General features: G+C 40.2%; 1 protein-coding gene across 1 annotated transcript in view; it reads right to left on the reverse strand.

Moving 5' to 3' along the window:
• Window positions 1-7,685, reverse strand: part of baz1b (bromodomain adjacent to zinc finger domain, 1B) — a 33,504-nt gene extending 25,819 nt beyond the window's left edge. Inside the window, exon 1 of the mRNA XM_061919061.1 lies at window positions 6,974-7,685. Coding sequence (XP_061775045.1) covers window positions 6,974-7,092 — 119 coding nt within the window. The 5' untranslated portion in view covers window positions 7,093-7,685. The remainder of the gene's footprint in view (window positions 1-6,973) is intronic.
• Window positions 7,686-16,451: the final 8,766 nt, after the last annotated feature.

Below are 16,451 nucleotides of genomic sequence, written 5' to 3' on the forward strand. Positions count from 1 at the left end.
TGTAAACATTTTGTTAAGGTAACTTTTGCATACATTAGACAAATCCACTATCATGTCAACAAACAAGGCAGGTGTGTATTTGCCGCTGGCTGGCTCGCCGCAGTGGTCAGTCGTTTTCACCACCACTATTCGCCTACGGTCATGTCGTAGAGCACATATTCTAGATCAGGGGGTCACCAAAAATTATTTGACTCGAGAGCCGCATTGGTTTAAAAAATGTTGGCCGGGGTCGGGCTGTGTGTATATATATATATATATATATAAATATATATATATAGGGTTTCCCAAACATTCATTTATTTGTGGTGGCCCGCCACGAAAGAATTACGGCCGCCACAAATACAAATTAAAAAAATAAATAAATAAATAAAATAAATAAATATATATATTTTTTTTTCAGCCTTTGACTCGCTTGACCGCTCATAAAAGCAATGGGACTTTGTCTGTGAATGGAGCTTGTAGTTAGATATTATATAAATGTGTAAATATTATATAAATATGTATATAAATATGTACATAAAGTGTTGTAATTATATTCCAACTCCGCGTTCTTCTTGGTCATCGCCGCAGCCGGTCAATTGAAAAGTAGCTCACCTGCAGAAAAAGTGTGAGCGTCCCTGCCTTAGACATAATATTTAAACCCTCGCCCGTTCCCTTTTTGGATGAGCGAAAGCAACAGGCAGAAACTAAAATGCAGGACTGTACAAATAAAATGAAATACAACTATAACAGATTTGCGACTGTAAAATAACAATTTTGGTCCACAAATATTCAATAATAATTACTGCATAACATGAATCAATTTCATGTTACACAGACCTCATGTTCTCAAATTTCTCATTGCTTACAATTTTCAAACTTTGCACTTTTTATTACACTTTAAGCATTATTTCATATTCCTTATTTTGCACCTTATTCTAAAGATGTTATTGCTAAAATGTGTATTGTGATTTTAGAATTGTGTTGACATGCATTGTTTTCTCATAGATGTGTTGACATTCCCTTTCCTTTCTGCCCTGATATCTAAGGAGGTTCTGTCAGAGGTGACTGTTATACTCCTCTATGCTCTTGGTCAGTAAGGAGTGCAGATGTGTGGAACTCAGTGCCCGAGGAAGTTAAAGTGGTCACAACTAACAAGGCTTCACAGAAAACAAAGATGTGGCTTATATAACAGGCTCAGGAACAGCTTTTTTCCTAGAACTGTCACCATCTTGAACTCTAATTTACAATAAATAATTCACCCCTATACAATATCCTACCCTAATACCCTACTGTGCAATATTACCCTTCGAGTGCAATACATCCGACACTGATTGTTATCACTCCGGTACTCTTGTCTTGCTCTGTATATTGTACAGTATTTTGTAAATTGTACAGGATTGCTTATAATTTGTATTGGATAGTAGTGTATTTATTTCAATTCTTAGTTTTATCTTAATTACTTCTTGTGTAATTTATTTTTATCCCATATTTGTTCCCGCAACCGCACCTTAAGTTGGAGTCCTTAATCTCGTTATATGCAATTATGATGACAATAAATTCATTATAATCTATTATCAACACCTACAGCAGCCAGCACTAAAAGATGAGCCTGTTTTGAGGTTGTATTTTATTTTTTATCATATCGTATAAGTATTGTGTGCTTTTTTTCCAATCCATCCATTTTCTACCGCTTGTCCCGTTCGGGGTCGCTGGAACCTATCTCAGCTGCATTCAGGCGGGGTACACCCTAGACATGTCGCCACCTTGTCACAGGGCCAACCAACACAGATAGACAGACAACATTCACACTCACATTCACACACTAGGGCCAATTTAGTGTTGCCAATCAACTTATCCCCGGGTGCATGTCTTTGGAGGTGGGAGGAAGGCGCTGGAGTACCCGGAGGGAACCCACGCAGTCACGGATCCGGAGAACATGCAAACTGCACAAAGAAAGATCCCTAGCGCAGGATCGAACCCAGGACCTTCGTAGTGTGAGGCAGATGCACTAACCCCTCTTATCACCCTGGTGTTTTTTTTCCTTTGTCTTTTAAATTGTAATTTTACTGGGGACAACAGATGAAAACTGGCACAACAGACGAAAACTGTCTAAGTCTGGCTTTTTTAAACATGAGTGGTCGTGTGTTTTTATGAAATTGCGTTGTCTCCTTTTGAAATAAACTAATCTTGATCTTGACTAATCAGAAGAAAGTTGCAAGTGACGTAAAAACTTAATTTTTCACCTAGTCCAGAGGTCGGCAACCTGTGGCCCCGAAGCCGCATGCTGCTCATTGACCAGTTGGATGTGGCTCAGCCGCATACTTGCCGAACGCCCGGAGAAGTCCGGTAGAATTCCAATTTTAATGTCCATCAGAAATCTCCCAGGTAAACATTTTTCGATTTTCACCCAGACATCAACTTTGACGGCGTGCCATGATGACAATGCCTTTAACACCCTTTCTACATGTCATCGCGCCAGGATTTTCACCATTTTATCTGCGTGCCGGCCGGCCGGTCACATTTTGAATGCGACCTCTATCTGAACGCATACGCTACTGCAAGGCATACTTGTTCAACAGGGTTGTGACATAATCAACTTTAACACTCTTACTAATATGCGCCACACTGTGAACCCACACCAAACAAGAATGACAAACACATTTCAGGAGAACATCCGCACTATAACACAACATAAACACGACAGAACAAATACCCAGAATCCCATGTATCCTGACTCTTCCAGGCTCCTCAACCGACGCACGGAGGGGTGCCGGGGTTGGGTTGGTGGTAGCTGGGAGCCCATGAGTCAGGATACATGGGATTCTGGGTATTTTTTTTGTCGTGTTTATGTTCTGTTATAGTGCGGATGTTCTCCTGAAACATGTTTGTCATTCTTGTTTGATGTGGGTTCACAGTGTGGCACATATTAGTAAGAGTGCTAAAGTTGTTTAAACAGCCACCCTCAGTGTAACCTGTATTGCTGTTGAATAAGGATGCCCTGCAGTCTCTTACGTGTGTCTGCTATAGCCTCGTCAAACAATTCTTTGGGCCCGCAAGCTATTTGTACAAACTGTAGAGGGCGCTAGTGACATCATTGTACGCGCTTATTATTGTTCATTGGGTGAACACCAGCGTACATTCGAGAGAACAATTACTCTGAAATTCGGGAGTTTCCCGGGAAAATTGAGATGGTTGGTAGGTATGACGCTGTCAAGCGGCATTCATATAGGGGACGACGTGGCGCAGTGGAACAGTGGCCGTGCGCAACCCGACGGTCCCTGGTTCAATCCCCACCTAGTACCAACCTCGTCACGTCTGTTGTGTCCTTGAGCAAAACACTTCACCCTTGCTCCTGATGGGTGCTGGTTAGCACCTTGCATGGCAGTGTCACGCCAAATTTCTTACCCCCCTACAAACCCCCCCCCCATTTACTTCCGGGGTCATGATTAATACAGACGTTTTGTTAACGCTATATTATAAAAATATAACGCTATATAATAAAAATACAGACGTTTTGTTAATGCTATAATATAAGAAAAATTAAAAAACAATTTACAAACACAAGCTATGGGATGACGCATTTACTTCAGGGGTCACGTTTCCTCTTATGTCATCCCATAGCTTGTGTTTGTAAATTGTTTTTTTAATTTTTTTATAATATAGCGTTTACAAAACGTCTGTATTTTTATAACATAGCGTTAACAAAACATCTGTATTAATCATGACCCTGTAAGTAAATGGGGGTGGGGGTTTGTAGGGAGAAGAAATTTGGCATGACAGCAGCTCCTGCCATCAGTGTGTGAATGTGTGTCCATCCATCCATTATCTACCGCTTATTCCCTTTTGGGGTCGCGGGGGGCGCTGGCGCCTATCTCAGCTACAATCGGGCGGAAGGCGGGGTACACCCTGGACAAGTCGCAGGGCCAACACAGATAGATAGACAGACAACATTCACACTCACATTCACACACTAGGGCCCATTTAGTGTTGCCAATCAACCTATCCCCAGGTGCATGTCTTTGGAAGTGGGAGGAAGCCGGAGTACCTGGAGGGAACCCACGCATTCACGGGGAGAACATGCAAACTCCACACAGAAAGATCCCGAGCCTGGATTTGAACCCAGGACTGCAGGAACTTCGTATTGTGAGGCAGACGCACTAACCAAGTAAGTGTCAAAACGCTTTGAGTACATTGAAGGTAGAAAAGCGCTAAACAAGTACAACCCATTTTCTTTACATTGTGAAACGGGTCAAATTGGTTCTTTGAGTGGTAAAGGTTGCAGACCCCTGACCTAGTCCATATTTTCCATAAGTTACAATAAACATCAACATTTATCGATATCGACAATACATAAAACGTATATGGTGATACAGTTCTCGGCCGTATCGCCCCGCCTTAGTGGGTCGTATTGTACTGTACGTGAGCAAACAGCAACATTAGCATGGCTAACGACAGCCGATTCGCACCGAAGACGACGTTTTCCGGAATGACGTAACACAAAAAGCGCCAGCCTTATGAAAGTAGGGAACATATCTTCACACACTAGGGCCCATTTAGTGTTGCCAATCAACCTATCCCCAGGTGCATGTCTTTGGAAGTGGGAGGAAGCCGGAGTACCCGGAGGGAACCCATGCATTCACGGGGAGAACATGCAAACTCCACACAGAAAGATCCCGAGCCTGGATTTGAACCCAGGACTGCAGGAACTTCGTATTGTGAGGCAGACGCACTAACCAAGTAAGTGTCAAAACGCTTTGAGTACATTGAAGGTAGAAAAGCGCTATACAAGTACAACCCATTTGTCATTTATTCATATAAAACTCCCGGGCCGCACTAACATTACATTTTCATATTAAGGTGCGGGCCGCGTGTCTGAGACCCCTGGTTTATACATAGCACAAAGCAAAAAAAAAACTCTACTGCAGTATTATTTCAGTATAAATTTCAAAAGAGATATGTGGCTCCTATTGTTTTCTTTACATTGTGAAACGGGTCAAATTGGCTCTTTGAGTGGTAAAGGTTGCAGACCCAGGACCTAGTCCATATTTTCCATAAGTCACAATAAATATCGACATTTATCGATATCGACAATACATAAAACGTACATGGGTCTACAGTTCTCGGCCGTATTGCCCCGCCCTAGTAGGTCGTATTGTACTGTACGTGAGCAAACAGCAACATTAGCATGGCTAACGACAGCCGATTCGCACCGAAGACGACGTTTTCCGGAATGACGTAACACAAAAAGCGCCAGCCTTATGAAAGTAGGGAACATGTTTTCACACACTAGGGCCCATTTAGTGTTGCCAATCAACCTATCCCCAGGTGCATGTCTTTGGAAGTGGGAGGAAGCCGGAGTACCCGGAGGGAACCCACGCATTCACGGGGAGAACATGCAAACTTCACACAGAAAGATCCCGAGCCTGGATTTGAACCCAGGACTGCAGGAACTTCGTATTGTGAGGCAGACGCACTAACCAAGTAAGTGTCAAAACGCTTTGAGTACATTGAAGGTAGAGAAGCGCTATACAAGTACAACCCATTTGTCATTTATTTATACAAAACTCCCGGGCCGCACTAACATTACATTTTCATATTAAGGTGCGGGCCGCGTGTCTGAGACCCCTGGTTTATACATAGCACAAAGCAAAAAAAAAAAAAAAAAACCTCTACTGCAGTATTATTTCAATATAAATTTCAAAAGAGATATGTGGCTCCCATTGTTTTCTTTACATTGTGAAACGGGTCAAATTGGCTCTTTGAGTGGTAAAGGTTGCAGAGCCCGGACCTAGTCAATATTTTCCATAAGTCACAATAAATATCGACATTTATCGATATCAACAATACATAAAACGTATATGGTGATACAGTTCTCAGCCGTATCGCCCCGCCTTAGTGGGTCGTATTGTACTGTACGTGAGCAAACAGCAACATTAGCATGGCTAACGACAGCCGATTCGCACCGAAGATGACGTTTTCCGGAATGACGTAACACAAAAAGCGCCAGCCTTATGAAAGTAGGGAACATGTCTTCACACACTAAGGCCCATTTAGTGTTGCCAATCAACCTATTCCCAGGTGCATGTCTTTGGAAGTGGGAGGAAGCCGGAGTACCCGGAGGGAACCCACGCATTCACGGGGAGAACATGCAAACTCCACACAGATAGATCCAGGGACTGGATTTGAACCCAGGACTGCAGGAACTTCGTATTGTGAGGCAGACGCACTAACCAAGTAAGTGTCAAAACGTTTTGAGTACATTGAAGGTAGAAAAGCGCTATACAAGTACAACCCATTTGTCATTTATTTATATAAAACTCCCGGGCCGCACTAACATTACATTTTCATATTAAGGTGCGGGCCGCGTGTCTGAGACCCCTGGTTTATACATAGCACAAAGCAAAAAAAAAAAAAAAAACTCTGTATGCAGTATTATTTCATTATAAATTTCAAAAGAGATATGTGGCTCCCATTGTTTTCTTTACATTGTGAAACGGGTCAAATTGGCTCTTTGAGTGGTAAAGGTTGCAGACCCAGGACCTAGTCCATATTTCCCATAAGTCACAATAAATATCGACATTTATCGATATCGACAATACATAAAACGTACATGGGTCTACAGTTCTCGGCCGTATCGCCCCGCCTTAGTAGGTCGTATTGTACTGTACGTGAGCAAACAGCAACATTAGCATGGCTAACGACAGCCGATTCGCACCGAAGACGACGTTTTCCGGAATGACGTAACACAAAAAGCGCCAGCCTTATGAAAGTAGGGAACATGTCTTCATAAAAAAAAAAATAAAGATGTAAAAAAATAAGCGAGAAAGATACGTTAGACGAGGGTAACGCTAAACATGTGTAAAACTGTGACATCACAACAAATTCACTTTCACGTACACGGGGTATGTAGGTGGGTTAAGGAAAGGGAGACACAAGCGTAGGTCCGTGTCTAGACAGGGTAAAAACAAACCAGCATGACGACGAAGGATACTCTTTGTTCCTGAAGGCCTCCTTGGTGTGCTCGATGATGAACACCTCCTCTCCCGGGCCTGGCAGCTCGGCTAACGGTTTAGCTAATGGGTACGGTCTCCGGCCCAAAAGCGGCGCCATGTCGGTCACTCCACAAAAATCGAGCGTTCGATTAAATAATCACCGTAACGCACTGACAGTCAGGCTGTGGCGGGGGGGAGAATGACCTTCGCATGTATCCCAGCGCCTGATAGCATGTGTCACCTCACCACCGGTAGGCCTGTGGCTGGAGCTCAACGTGTAGCAGCTAGCTGGCTAGCCCGCTTCGCTATGTCGTTGCACAACAAAAACAGCGCGCTTCTTCCCGAGTCATCCGAGGTCTCTTCTCTGCTTTAGCGGCGGCGTCATGTTGCTTCCAAGCCCGCGTCCAACAGGTTGTTTGGTCGCAACCAGCCCCAAATATTTCTCCAACTTCTACCTACAAGTCCAAATTCGCGGCAATAGTCTCAATCCGGCGCGCGAAGAACACTTCTCGGTAAATAAGATGCTCCGGGTGGGGAGTCAGCGGCTATGTTCCTTCCGTCGTGTGGTGCAAAAAAAAAAATGAATCAATTTTGTTAGTTTATGCAAAAAATCCTGAAATGTCGAAATGGCGGGAGTTTCTCGCAAACCGGCACAAATTCGCACACCCTCGATTCTCCGTTTCCCCGGCAGCAAGCGGCGTTGCCATTTGGCCCCGCCTTCTCTTGACAGCCATTGGCTCTCTAAATTAGCGCCCGCCTCAAACTGGCCTAAAGTGACGTCCTATTGGCTGCCAGGGAACGTCCATTGTCAGTCAATCTAATAGACCTTGCCCACCAGACCAGTGGTTCTCAACCTTTTATCAGTGATCTACCCGATGTTAAAAAATTTTTAATTCAAGTACCCCCTAATCAGAGCAAAGCATTTTTGGTTTAAAAAAAAGAGATAAAGAAGTAAAATACAGCACTATGTCATCAGTTTCTGATTTATTGAATTGTATAACTTGGCTTCACGGTGGCAGAGGGGTTAGTGCGTCTGCCTCACAATACGAAGTTCCTGCAGTCCTGGGTTCAAATCCAGGCCCGGGATCTTTCTGTGTGGAGTTTGCATGTTCTCCCCGTGAATGCGTGGGTTCCCTCCGGGTACTCCGGCTTCCTCCCACTTCCAAAAAGATGCACCTGGGGATAGGTTAATTGGCAACACTAAATTGGCCCTAGTGTTTGAATGTGAGTGTGAGTGTTGTCTGTCTATCTGTGTTGGCGACTTGTCCAGGGTGTACCCCGCCTTCCGCCCGATTGTAGCTGAGATAGGCGCCAGCGCCCCCGCAACCCCTAAAGGGAATAAGCAGTAGAAAATGGATGGATGAATTGTATAACAATGCAAAATATTGCTCATTTTGTAGTGGTCTTTCTTGAACTATTTGGAAAAAAATATATAAAAATAACTAAAAACTTGTTGAAAAATAAACAAGTGATTCATTTATAAATAAAGATTTTTACACATAGAAGTAATCATCAACTTAAAGTGCCCTCTTTGGGGATTGTAATATAGATGAGATGGCGACTTGTCCAGGGTGTACGCCGCCTTCCGCCCGATTGTAGCTGAGATAGGCGCCAGCGCCCCCCGTGTCCCCTAAAGGGAATAAGCGGTAGAAAATGGATGGATGAATTGTATAAGAATGCAAAATATTGCTCATTTTGTAGTGGTCTTTCTTGAACTATTTGGAAAAAAAGATATAAAAATAACTAAAAACTTGTTGAAAAATAAACAAGTGATTCAATTATAAATAAAGATTTCTACACATAAAAGTAATCATCAACTTAAAGTGCCCTCTTTGGGGATTGTAATATAGATGAGATGGCGCCTTGTCCAGGGTGTACGCCACCTTCCGCCTGATTGTAGTTGAGATAGGCACCAGCGCCCCCCGCGACCCCAAAGGGAATAAGCGGTAGAAAATGGATGGATGGATGGATTCATGAACTTAATTCTAAAAATGTCTTAACACAAAAACAAATATTTAACATCAATATTTATGGAACATGTCCACAAAAAATCTAGCTGTCAACACTGAATATTGCATTGTTGCATTTCTTTTCACAGTTTATGAACATACATTCATATTTTGTTGAAGTATTATTCAATAAATATGTTTATAAGGATTTTTGAATTGTAGCTATTTTTAGAATATTTAAGAAAAATCTCACGTACCCCTTGGCATACCTTCAAGTACCCCCAGGGGTACGCGTACCCCCATTTGAGAATCACTGTAATAGACTATATAATACACTGTATACGTCAACGTGTGCTAATAGAATAATGTTCAGCCTAATACACAAATGTTAAAATATAAGTATTGAAAACCAACTGTTTTATTTTAATTTCGTTTTAAAATACAAAAAATACAATTGAAAATCAAAGTGTTCTTCTTTTTTGCTGTTGAAAAGCAATAACAAGACATTTGTATGTTAGCTACCTCTCTTTGTATATTTTCTGCTGGATCCACTCTCTATTGTGCATGGTAATTGGGATTTGTTATATATTGTATATATTATATAAACCTATAATATAATATATACAGTATATTTTATATACTGTACATATGGAATAGAATAGAGTTTAATTGTCATTTTTACAGTGAACAGGTTCAAAGAACAACAAAATTGGAGCAGATCCCCTAAGGTGCATAGTCATACACAATAATTTAGTAATATAAAGAGCAAAAAAAGATTTAGAAAAATAAGATACATACACATATATACATATATATATATTGACATATTGATAGATATATATATATATATGTATATATACATATATATATCATATATACATATATTTATATAGATATATCAATATATATAGATATAGCAATATATCTATCTATATATATATATATATATATATACCTATACATATATATTTATTTATATATAGATAAATAGATATCTATATCTATACATATATACAGTGGGGCAAAAAAGTATTTAGTCAGCCACCGATTGTGCAAGTTCTCCATCCATCCATCCATTTTCTACCGCTTATTCCCTTTCGGGGTCACGGGGGGCGCTGGCGCCTATCTCAGCTACAATCGGGCGGAAGGCAGGGTACACCCTGGACAAGTCGCCACCTCATCGCAGGGCCAACACAGATAGACAGACAACATTCACACTCACATTCACACACTAGGGCCAATAGTTCTCCCACTTAAAATGATGACAGAGGTCTGTAATTTTCATCATAGGTACACTTCAACTGTGAGAGACAGAATGTGAAAAAAAATCCAGGAATTCACATTGTAAGAATTTTAAATAATTTATTTTTAAATTATGGTGGAAGTAAGTATTTGGTCAACCATTCAAAGCTCTCTCTGATGGAATGACGTTTTGGCTCAAAATCTCACGATACATGGCCCCATTCATTCTTTCCTTAACACGGATCAATCGTCCAGTCCCCTTAGCAGAAAAACAGCCCCAAAGCATGATGTTTCCACCCCCATGCTTCACAGTAGGAATGGTGTTCTTGGGATGCAACTCAGTATTCTTCTTCCTCCAAACACGACAAGTTGAGTTTATACCAAAATGGATACATGGATGATACAGCAGAGGATTGGGAGAATGTCATGTGGTCAGATGAAACCAAAATATAACTTTTTGGTATAAACTGAACTTGTCGTGTTTGGAGGAAGAAGAATACTGAGTTCTATCCCAAGAACACCAGACCTACTGTGAAGCATGGGGGTGGAAACATCATGCTTTGGGGCTGTTTTTCTGCTAAGGGGACAGGACGATTGATCCGTGTTAAGGAAAGAATGAATGGGGCCATGTATCGTGAGATTTTGAGCCAAAACCTCCTTCCATCAGTGACAACTTTGAATGGTTGACCAAATACTTATTTTCCACCATAATTTACAAATAAATTCATTAAAATCCCTACAATGTGAATTCCTGGATTTTTTTTCACATTCTGACTCTCACAGTTGAAGTGTACCTATGTCATCATTTTAAGTGGGAGAACTTGCACAATCGGTGGCTGACTAAATACTTTTTTGCCCCACTAGATATATAACTAAATATAAATATATATATATACACATATATATATATACATATATATATATATATATATATATATATATATATATATATATATATATATATATATATATATATATATATATATATATATATATATATATATATATATATATATATATATATATATATATATATATATATATATATATATATACGTATAACATTATAGTCCGAAAAAAATAAAAAGACATAAAACATGAGGACATGACAGACACATTGTGCTCACTGCCTGTTTAATGCTACTATTATATATCGAATATGTACATATTACAAATATTTTATATTTCTACTATGGTACATTTTCAGTCTATTTAATACCTGCATTATCCTTTCCATCCTTTGAAACTGAGCTACTGTGTGGAACAATTGCCCTTGTGGATCAATAACGTTTAATTGTCTAAGTCAAAGTCTAACAACTAGGGATTCTGCAGTTATCAGCAAATCCAGTTAACATTTTTAATACCTTTTTAATGCAACCTATACAATTGTAATCCCCATTTCCTACTGCATAGTGTTAATATATGTGGTCAAAGGCATACAATTGTCTGTGGACAAAATTGTAAGCATTTGGCAATATTAATGTTGAACATTTGAACATTTTACATAAACTGCGGCCAAATTGAGCCCAATCATGAGGGATCATAATGATGCAAGTAAACCTCTGAAACGCAATAAACATATTTTTCATTACTTGTGTATTTTTAATCATTGTAATTTGTATGGTCAATAACTTAAATATCCTCAATAGGTAAACAGACGGACTCTCGATATTTGTAGGCAAAAAAAAAATTTACTTGAGTAAATATTAAACATGTAGATGTGCAGTTTTTCCCCCAACTGGAAAAACTGGGTTTGGTATTTTATTTTGTTGACTTTTTTGTTGCCAATTGCAATTGAATTATTTTTTTAAATTCCTCTGGACGTCATTTTGAATGCATTCTAATGCAATAAAAATATATTTAATGACTTTTAAAGTTTTTAATGACCCGCAAAAATCCAGAATAATTAAATATAACTTTTTATATTTCACTCAAGACAATTGAAGATCCCCATTGAACAGAAACAGAAAAACAGACCAAAATGGATGTTTTTTATATTCACACGCCCGACATTTTCTTTTCAAAGTAAAAGCGGGGATACTACGGTACCCGTGGACCGAGGTCAAATTTATTTGAAGATCTGCACATAAACTATGTTACATATAGCAGATGACTTTGGATCTGCAGATATTTCTGAGGACATATCACACAAAAAAGAAGGCAAACTTCGTCACGCATCATTTTCTTATATTGTGCTGTCTTTAAAACAGCTACTTCCGGTTTTGGTAGCGGAATGTGACAACACATCCGTTTTAGTCCGTTTTGAAGTTTTGGAAAATATCAGTCTTCTTTATTTCATGTCCGAAATGATTTCAGTGTAGAGCTCCAAAAACAGTTTAGCCAGAGTCACAGCCAGGTAGAAAATAAAAATAAAAATATTAATATTAATAACATAAAACAAACACAACTTCCGGTCTCCGCAACTAAAACACATCGTTTTGGTCTGTTTTTTTCGTTTCTGTTTATTGGGGATTTTCTTTATTGTTATTCATCCATTTTTACCGTTTGTTTTAAAATATAAAATGAAAATCAAACCATTTTTTAACATTTAGTTATTACTTTTCAATACAAATAAAAAGCGTTTTTTTTTCACAAATCTGTTTTTGTATTTCAAAACAAAATTGAATTAAAGCAGTCGTTTTTGTTTTCTAATTTCCATTTATGAAAAGAAAATTTATGACCTGAACATACACTGACCATATGTTATTCCCATTGTGTCGTCACATTGTGAAGTGAAGCGGATTACCGTATTTCCTTGAATTGCCGCCGGGGCGCTAATTAATTAAAAACCTCTTCTCACTACTGCGCTTAACAAAGGCGTGCGGTAAGAGTAAGCATGCGCTAATTATTTTAAAACCTCTTCTCACTCTGGCACTTACCAAAGGCATGCAGTAAAAACAATTGTGTGATGTAAGGATACCATCATGAAAAGCAAATTTTATTAAAAAAAACGTTATTATGGTCTTACCTTTACTTATATAGTCCATGCCAGCTTCTTCTGATCAAAATCATCGATAACTTGTTTATAGAAGTCTTCCTTATCTTTTTTCAGTTTAAAAATTCTGTCTCGATGGAGATCTTCCTTTATTACCTCCTGCTTCGATTGAAAGTCCAGTTTAGAAAACTACTATCAGAAGGTCCGTCATATCCGTCCCAGCACATATCACGTGACTCATTGTCACTTCTTCTGCAGCCGAGTAGTCGCAAGAAGGATCACTAGCGCCCTCTACCACCAGGAGGCGGGAGTCATTTAATGACTCATATTGGACACACGCAGCTACGGTATTGCGACGGTCTCAAGCCGTCGTCTTGCGGGTTCCCAGGACCACCAAGGAAGGACATGGCTTGAGCAGTTTGACTTTGTTTATTTTTCAATAAAACCTCAGTCTAGGTCGCTCTTCCGCTCCTCCTCTCCTCTCCTCTCCACTCGCTCTCTGTCTCCTTGACCGCCATCTTAGGCCGGGCTTCAGCGTGTCCTGCCTGTCTGCCAGACCGTCGGCTCCACCTCTCCACAAGTACCGGTATATTAATAAAACATAGCTGCTTACTGTTCTTTTTAGCTTACCGGTATTCAATAGCTTGGACCTTAAATCCTACTGAATAGCTCTTAAACTTCTTCCCTTTATGCGATTTCAAATTACCGGTATTGAAATCAGCCTCCTTCATTTTGAAAATGATGACAGGGGAAGTGTCACTCGTGACGTCACAAGTTTGACCCGGCGGCAATACTAAGCATGCGCTAATTATTTTGCGAAGCGAGTTTGAACCGGCAGTAATTTAAGGCAGGCGCATACTATATGCCCAGCGGCAATTCAAGGAAATACGGTATATTAATATAGCGCTTTTAAAAAGTGAAACCCAATATCGAAGTTACGCTTAAACCACTGGGGTGGCACTCTGAGCAGGTGGTTAAAATGGCTTGCCTAAGGACACAAAGGCAGCGGGGGATCGAACCTGGAACCCTCAAGTTGCTGGCACAGCCACTCTACCAAGCGGGCTGTACCGCCCCATTTGGACAATAAGGGCAGGCATACACCAGAGGGGGTTTCCAAAGTGCAGCTTAGGGGCCATTTGCAGACCGCAGCTAATTTTTTAAAGGCCCATGGCACATTTTAAAAACACTATTTAAAAAACAACATTAAAAAAATGGAATTAAAGAGTTAACAGCTGCAATGTAATGAGAACATTTTGCAATATTGACACCAATAACACAAAGCTCCCATGCAGGCAGTTTCTTTTTCATTAAAAAAAAAAAAGTCATTGCTGTTTAGGGCTTCAATTAATTCCCATGAAATGTTCCACTTTTTTCGTCAGGGGAGTACAAATATTGCATATACTCTGTTTTTGCTCTAAAAACAGGTTTTCATTGAAAAAAAGGGGCATGAAGCATTGATGAAAAATAAAGCTTTATGTCGATGGATAGACCTGAAGTTGATCTATGGATATTTTAGCGTTGAATGTAAACAAAAAAAATAATATCTGACTTGTTTTCATCACTTCAATGACTTACACCGTTTTGGCTCCCTGGGACCTTAAACATTCACCAAACCCTAATGCAGGGGTGTCAAACTCAAACACAGAGTGGGCCAAAATGTAAAAGTGAACAAAGCCGCGGGGCGAGGTTGAACAAATTAATCTTTTAATAGGGACCCAAAAAAGTTTTTCATTGACTATTGAACAAGCAAGGCTTATATAACTTTATAGTGACATGCAAAATTGAGTTTAAAATAATAATAATAATAATTAAAAAATATCAATGGCATATCAAATCAAATTTAAATAAAAATTGAATGCCCCTTTTGTATTTGCAGCCTTTTGAGGTAAATATTATCATTAACTTTTTTCCAGAGGCTAATACATTTGAAAATAAAATAGTGAATAAATCAACCATTCAGGCCTTTTTACTACTCAGTTAATGTCGGGGCTCAGGTGGGTGGGGTTCAAACTTCCAAATACAAAAAAATATATAAATACGTTAATGGGTGCAACAAAAAGCACCTCCTTTAACACACCAGACATTTTGTACTTTTTTTTAAAAAAATAATATTTTCAGACATAGCACAGATAACTGACAATTAGTTTGGCAGGCATCTAAAACGTATTTTACTTAAACATGGAAAGGTGTACGTTGAAATGTGGCGTTCAAGTGTTTGCATAGTTGGTAGCGGGGAGGGGGTATATATTGTAGCGGTCCGGAAGAGTTAGTGCTGCAAGGGATTCTGGGTATTTGTTCTGTTGTGTTACGGTGCGGACGTTCTCCCAAAATGTGTTGGTCATTCTTGTTTGGTGTGGGTTCACAGTGTGGCGCATATTTGTAACAGTGTTAAAGTTGTTTATATAGCCACCCTCAGTGTGATATGTATGCTGTTGATCAAGTACGCCCTGCATTTACTTACATGTGTGTAGAAGCCACATATATTACGTGACTGGGCCGGCACGCTATTTGTGAGGAGGAAAAACAGACTTGACAGGTTGTAGGGTTACGCTAAAGGCAGTGCCCATTATTGTTGTCTGGGTGGTATTCGGGAGAATGGTTGCACCGGGAGATTTTCGGGAGGGGCACTGAAATTCAAAAGTCTCCCGGGAAATCGGTGAATGCGGTGTTACAGCGGCACCGCTGTATAGCACCGGCGGACCAGCTCTAATGTTAATTTGATATTGCCTCAAGGGCCAAATGAAATTACATGGCGGGCCAGATTTGGCCCGCGGGCCAGAGTTTGACACCTATGCCCTAATGGTTATGAAAATGAAAAATATCAAAATGGTCCCTGCGTGCTTCCATTCTTCAGTGTGCGGCCCTCGGCTGCAACTAGGCCATATGAATTCATAATTATTATACTGAAAATGCTTAAAAGGTGGGCTTCACGGTGGAAGAGGGGTTAGTGCGTCTGCCTCACAATACGAAGGTCCTGCAGTCCTGGGTTCAAATCCAGGCTCGGGATATTTCTGTGTGGAGTTTGCATGTTCTCCCCGTGAATGCGTGGGTTCCCTCCGGGTACTGCGGCTTCCTCCCACTTCCAAAGACATGCACCTGGCGATAGGTTGATTGGCAACAATAAATTGCCCCTGGTGTGTTAATGTGAGTGTGAATGTTGTCTATCTGTGTTGGCCCTGCGATGAGGTGGCGACTTGTCCAGGGTGTACCCCGCCTTCCACCCGATTGTAGCTGAGATAGGCGCCAGCGCCCCCCGCGACCCCAAAAGGGAATAAGCGGTAGAAAATGGATGGATGGATGCTTAAAAGGTATCATGGTTAGGATCAAATTCAAAATAAATCATCCAGCAGA

Source organism: Nerophis ophidion, linkage group LG13 (genome assembly GCF_033978795.1).
Source record: "Nerophis ophidion isolate RoL-2023_Sa linkage group LG13, RoL_Noph_v1.0, whole genome shotgun sequence".
NCBI lineage: Eukaryota > Metazoa > Chordata > Actinopteri > Syngnathiformes > Syngnathidae > Nerophis > Nerophis ophidion.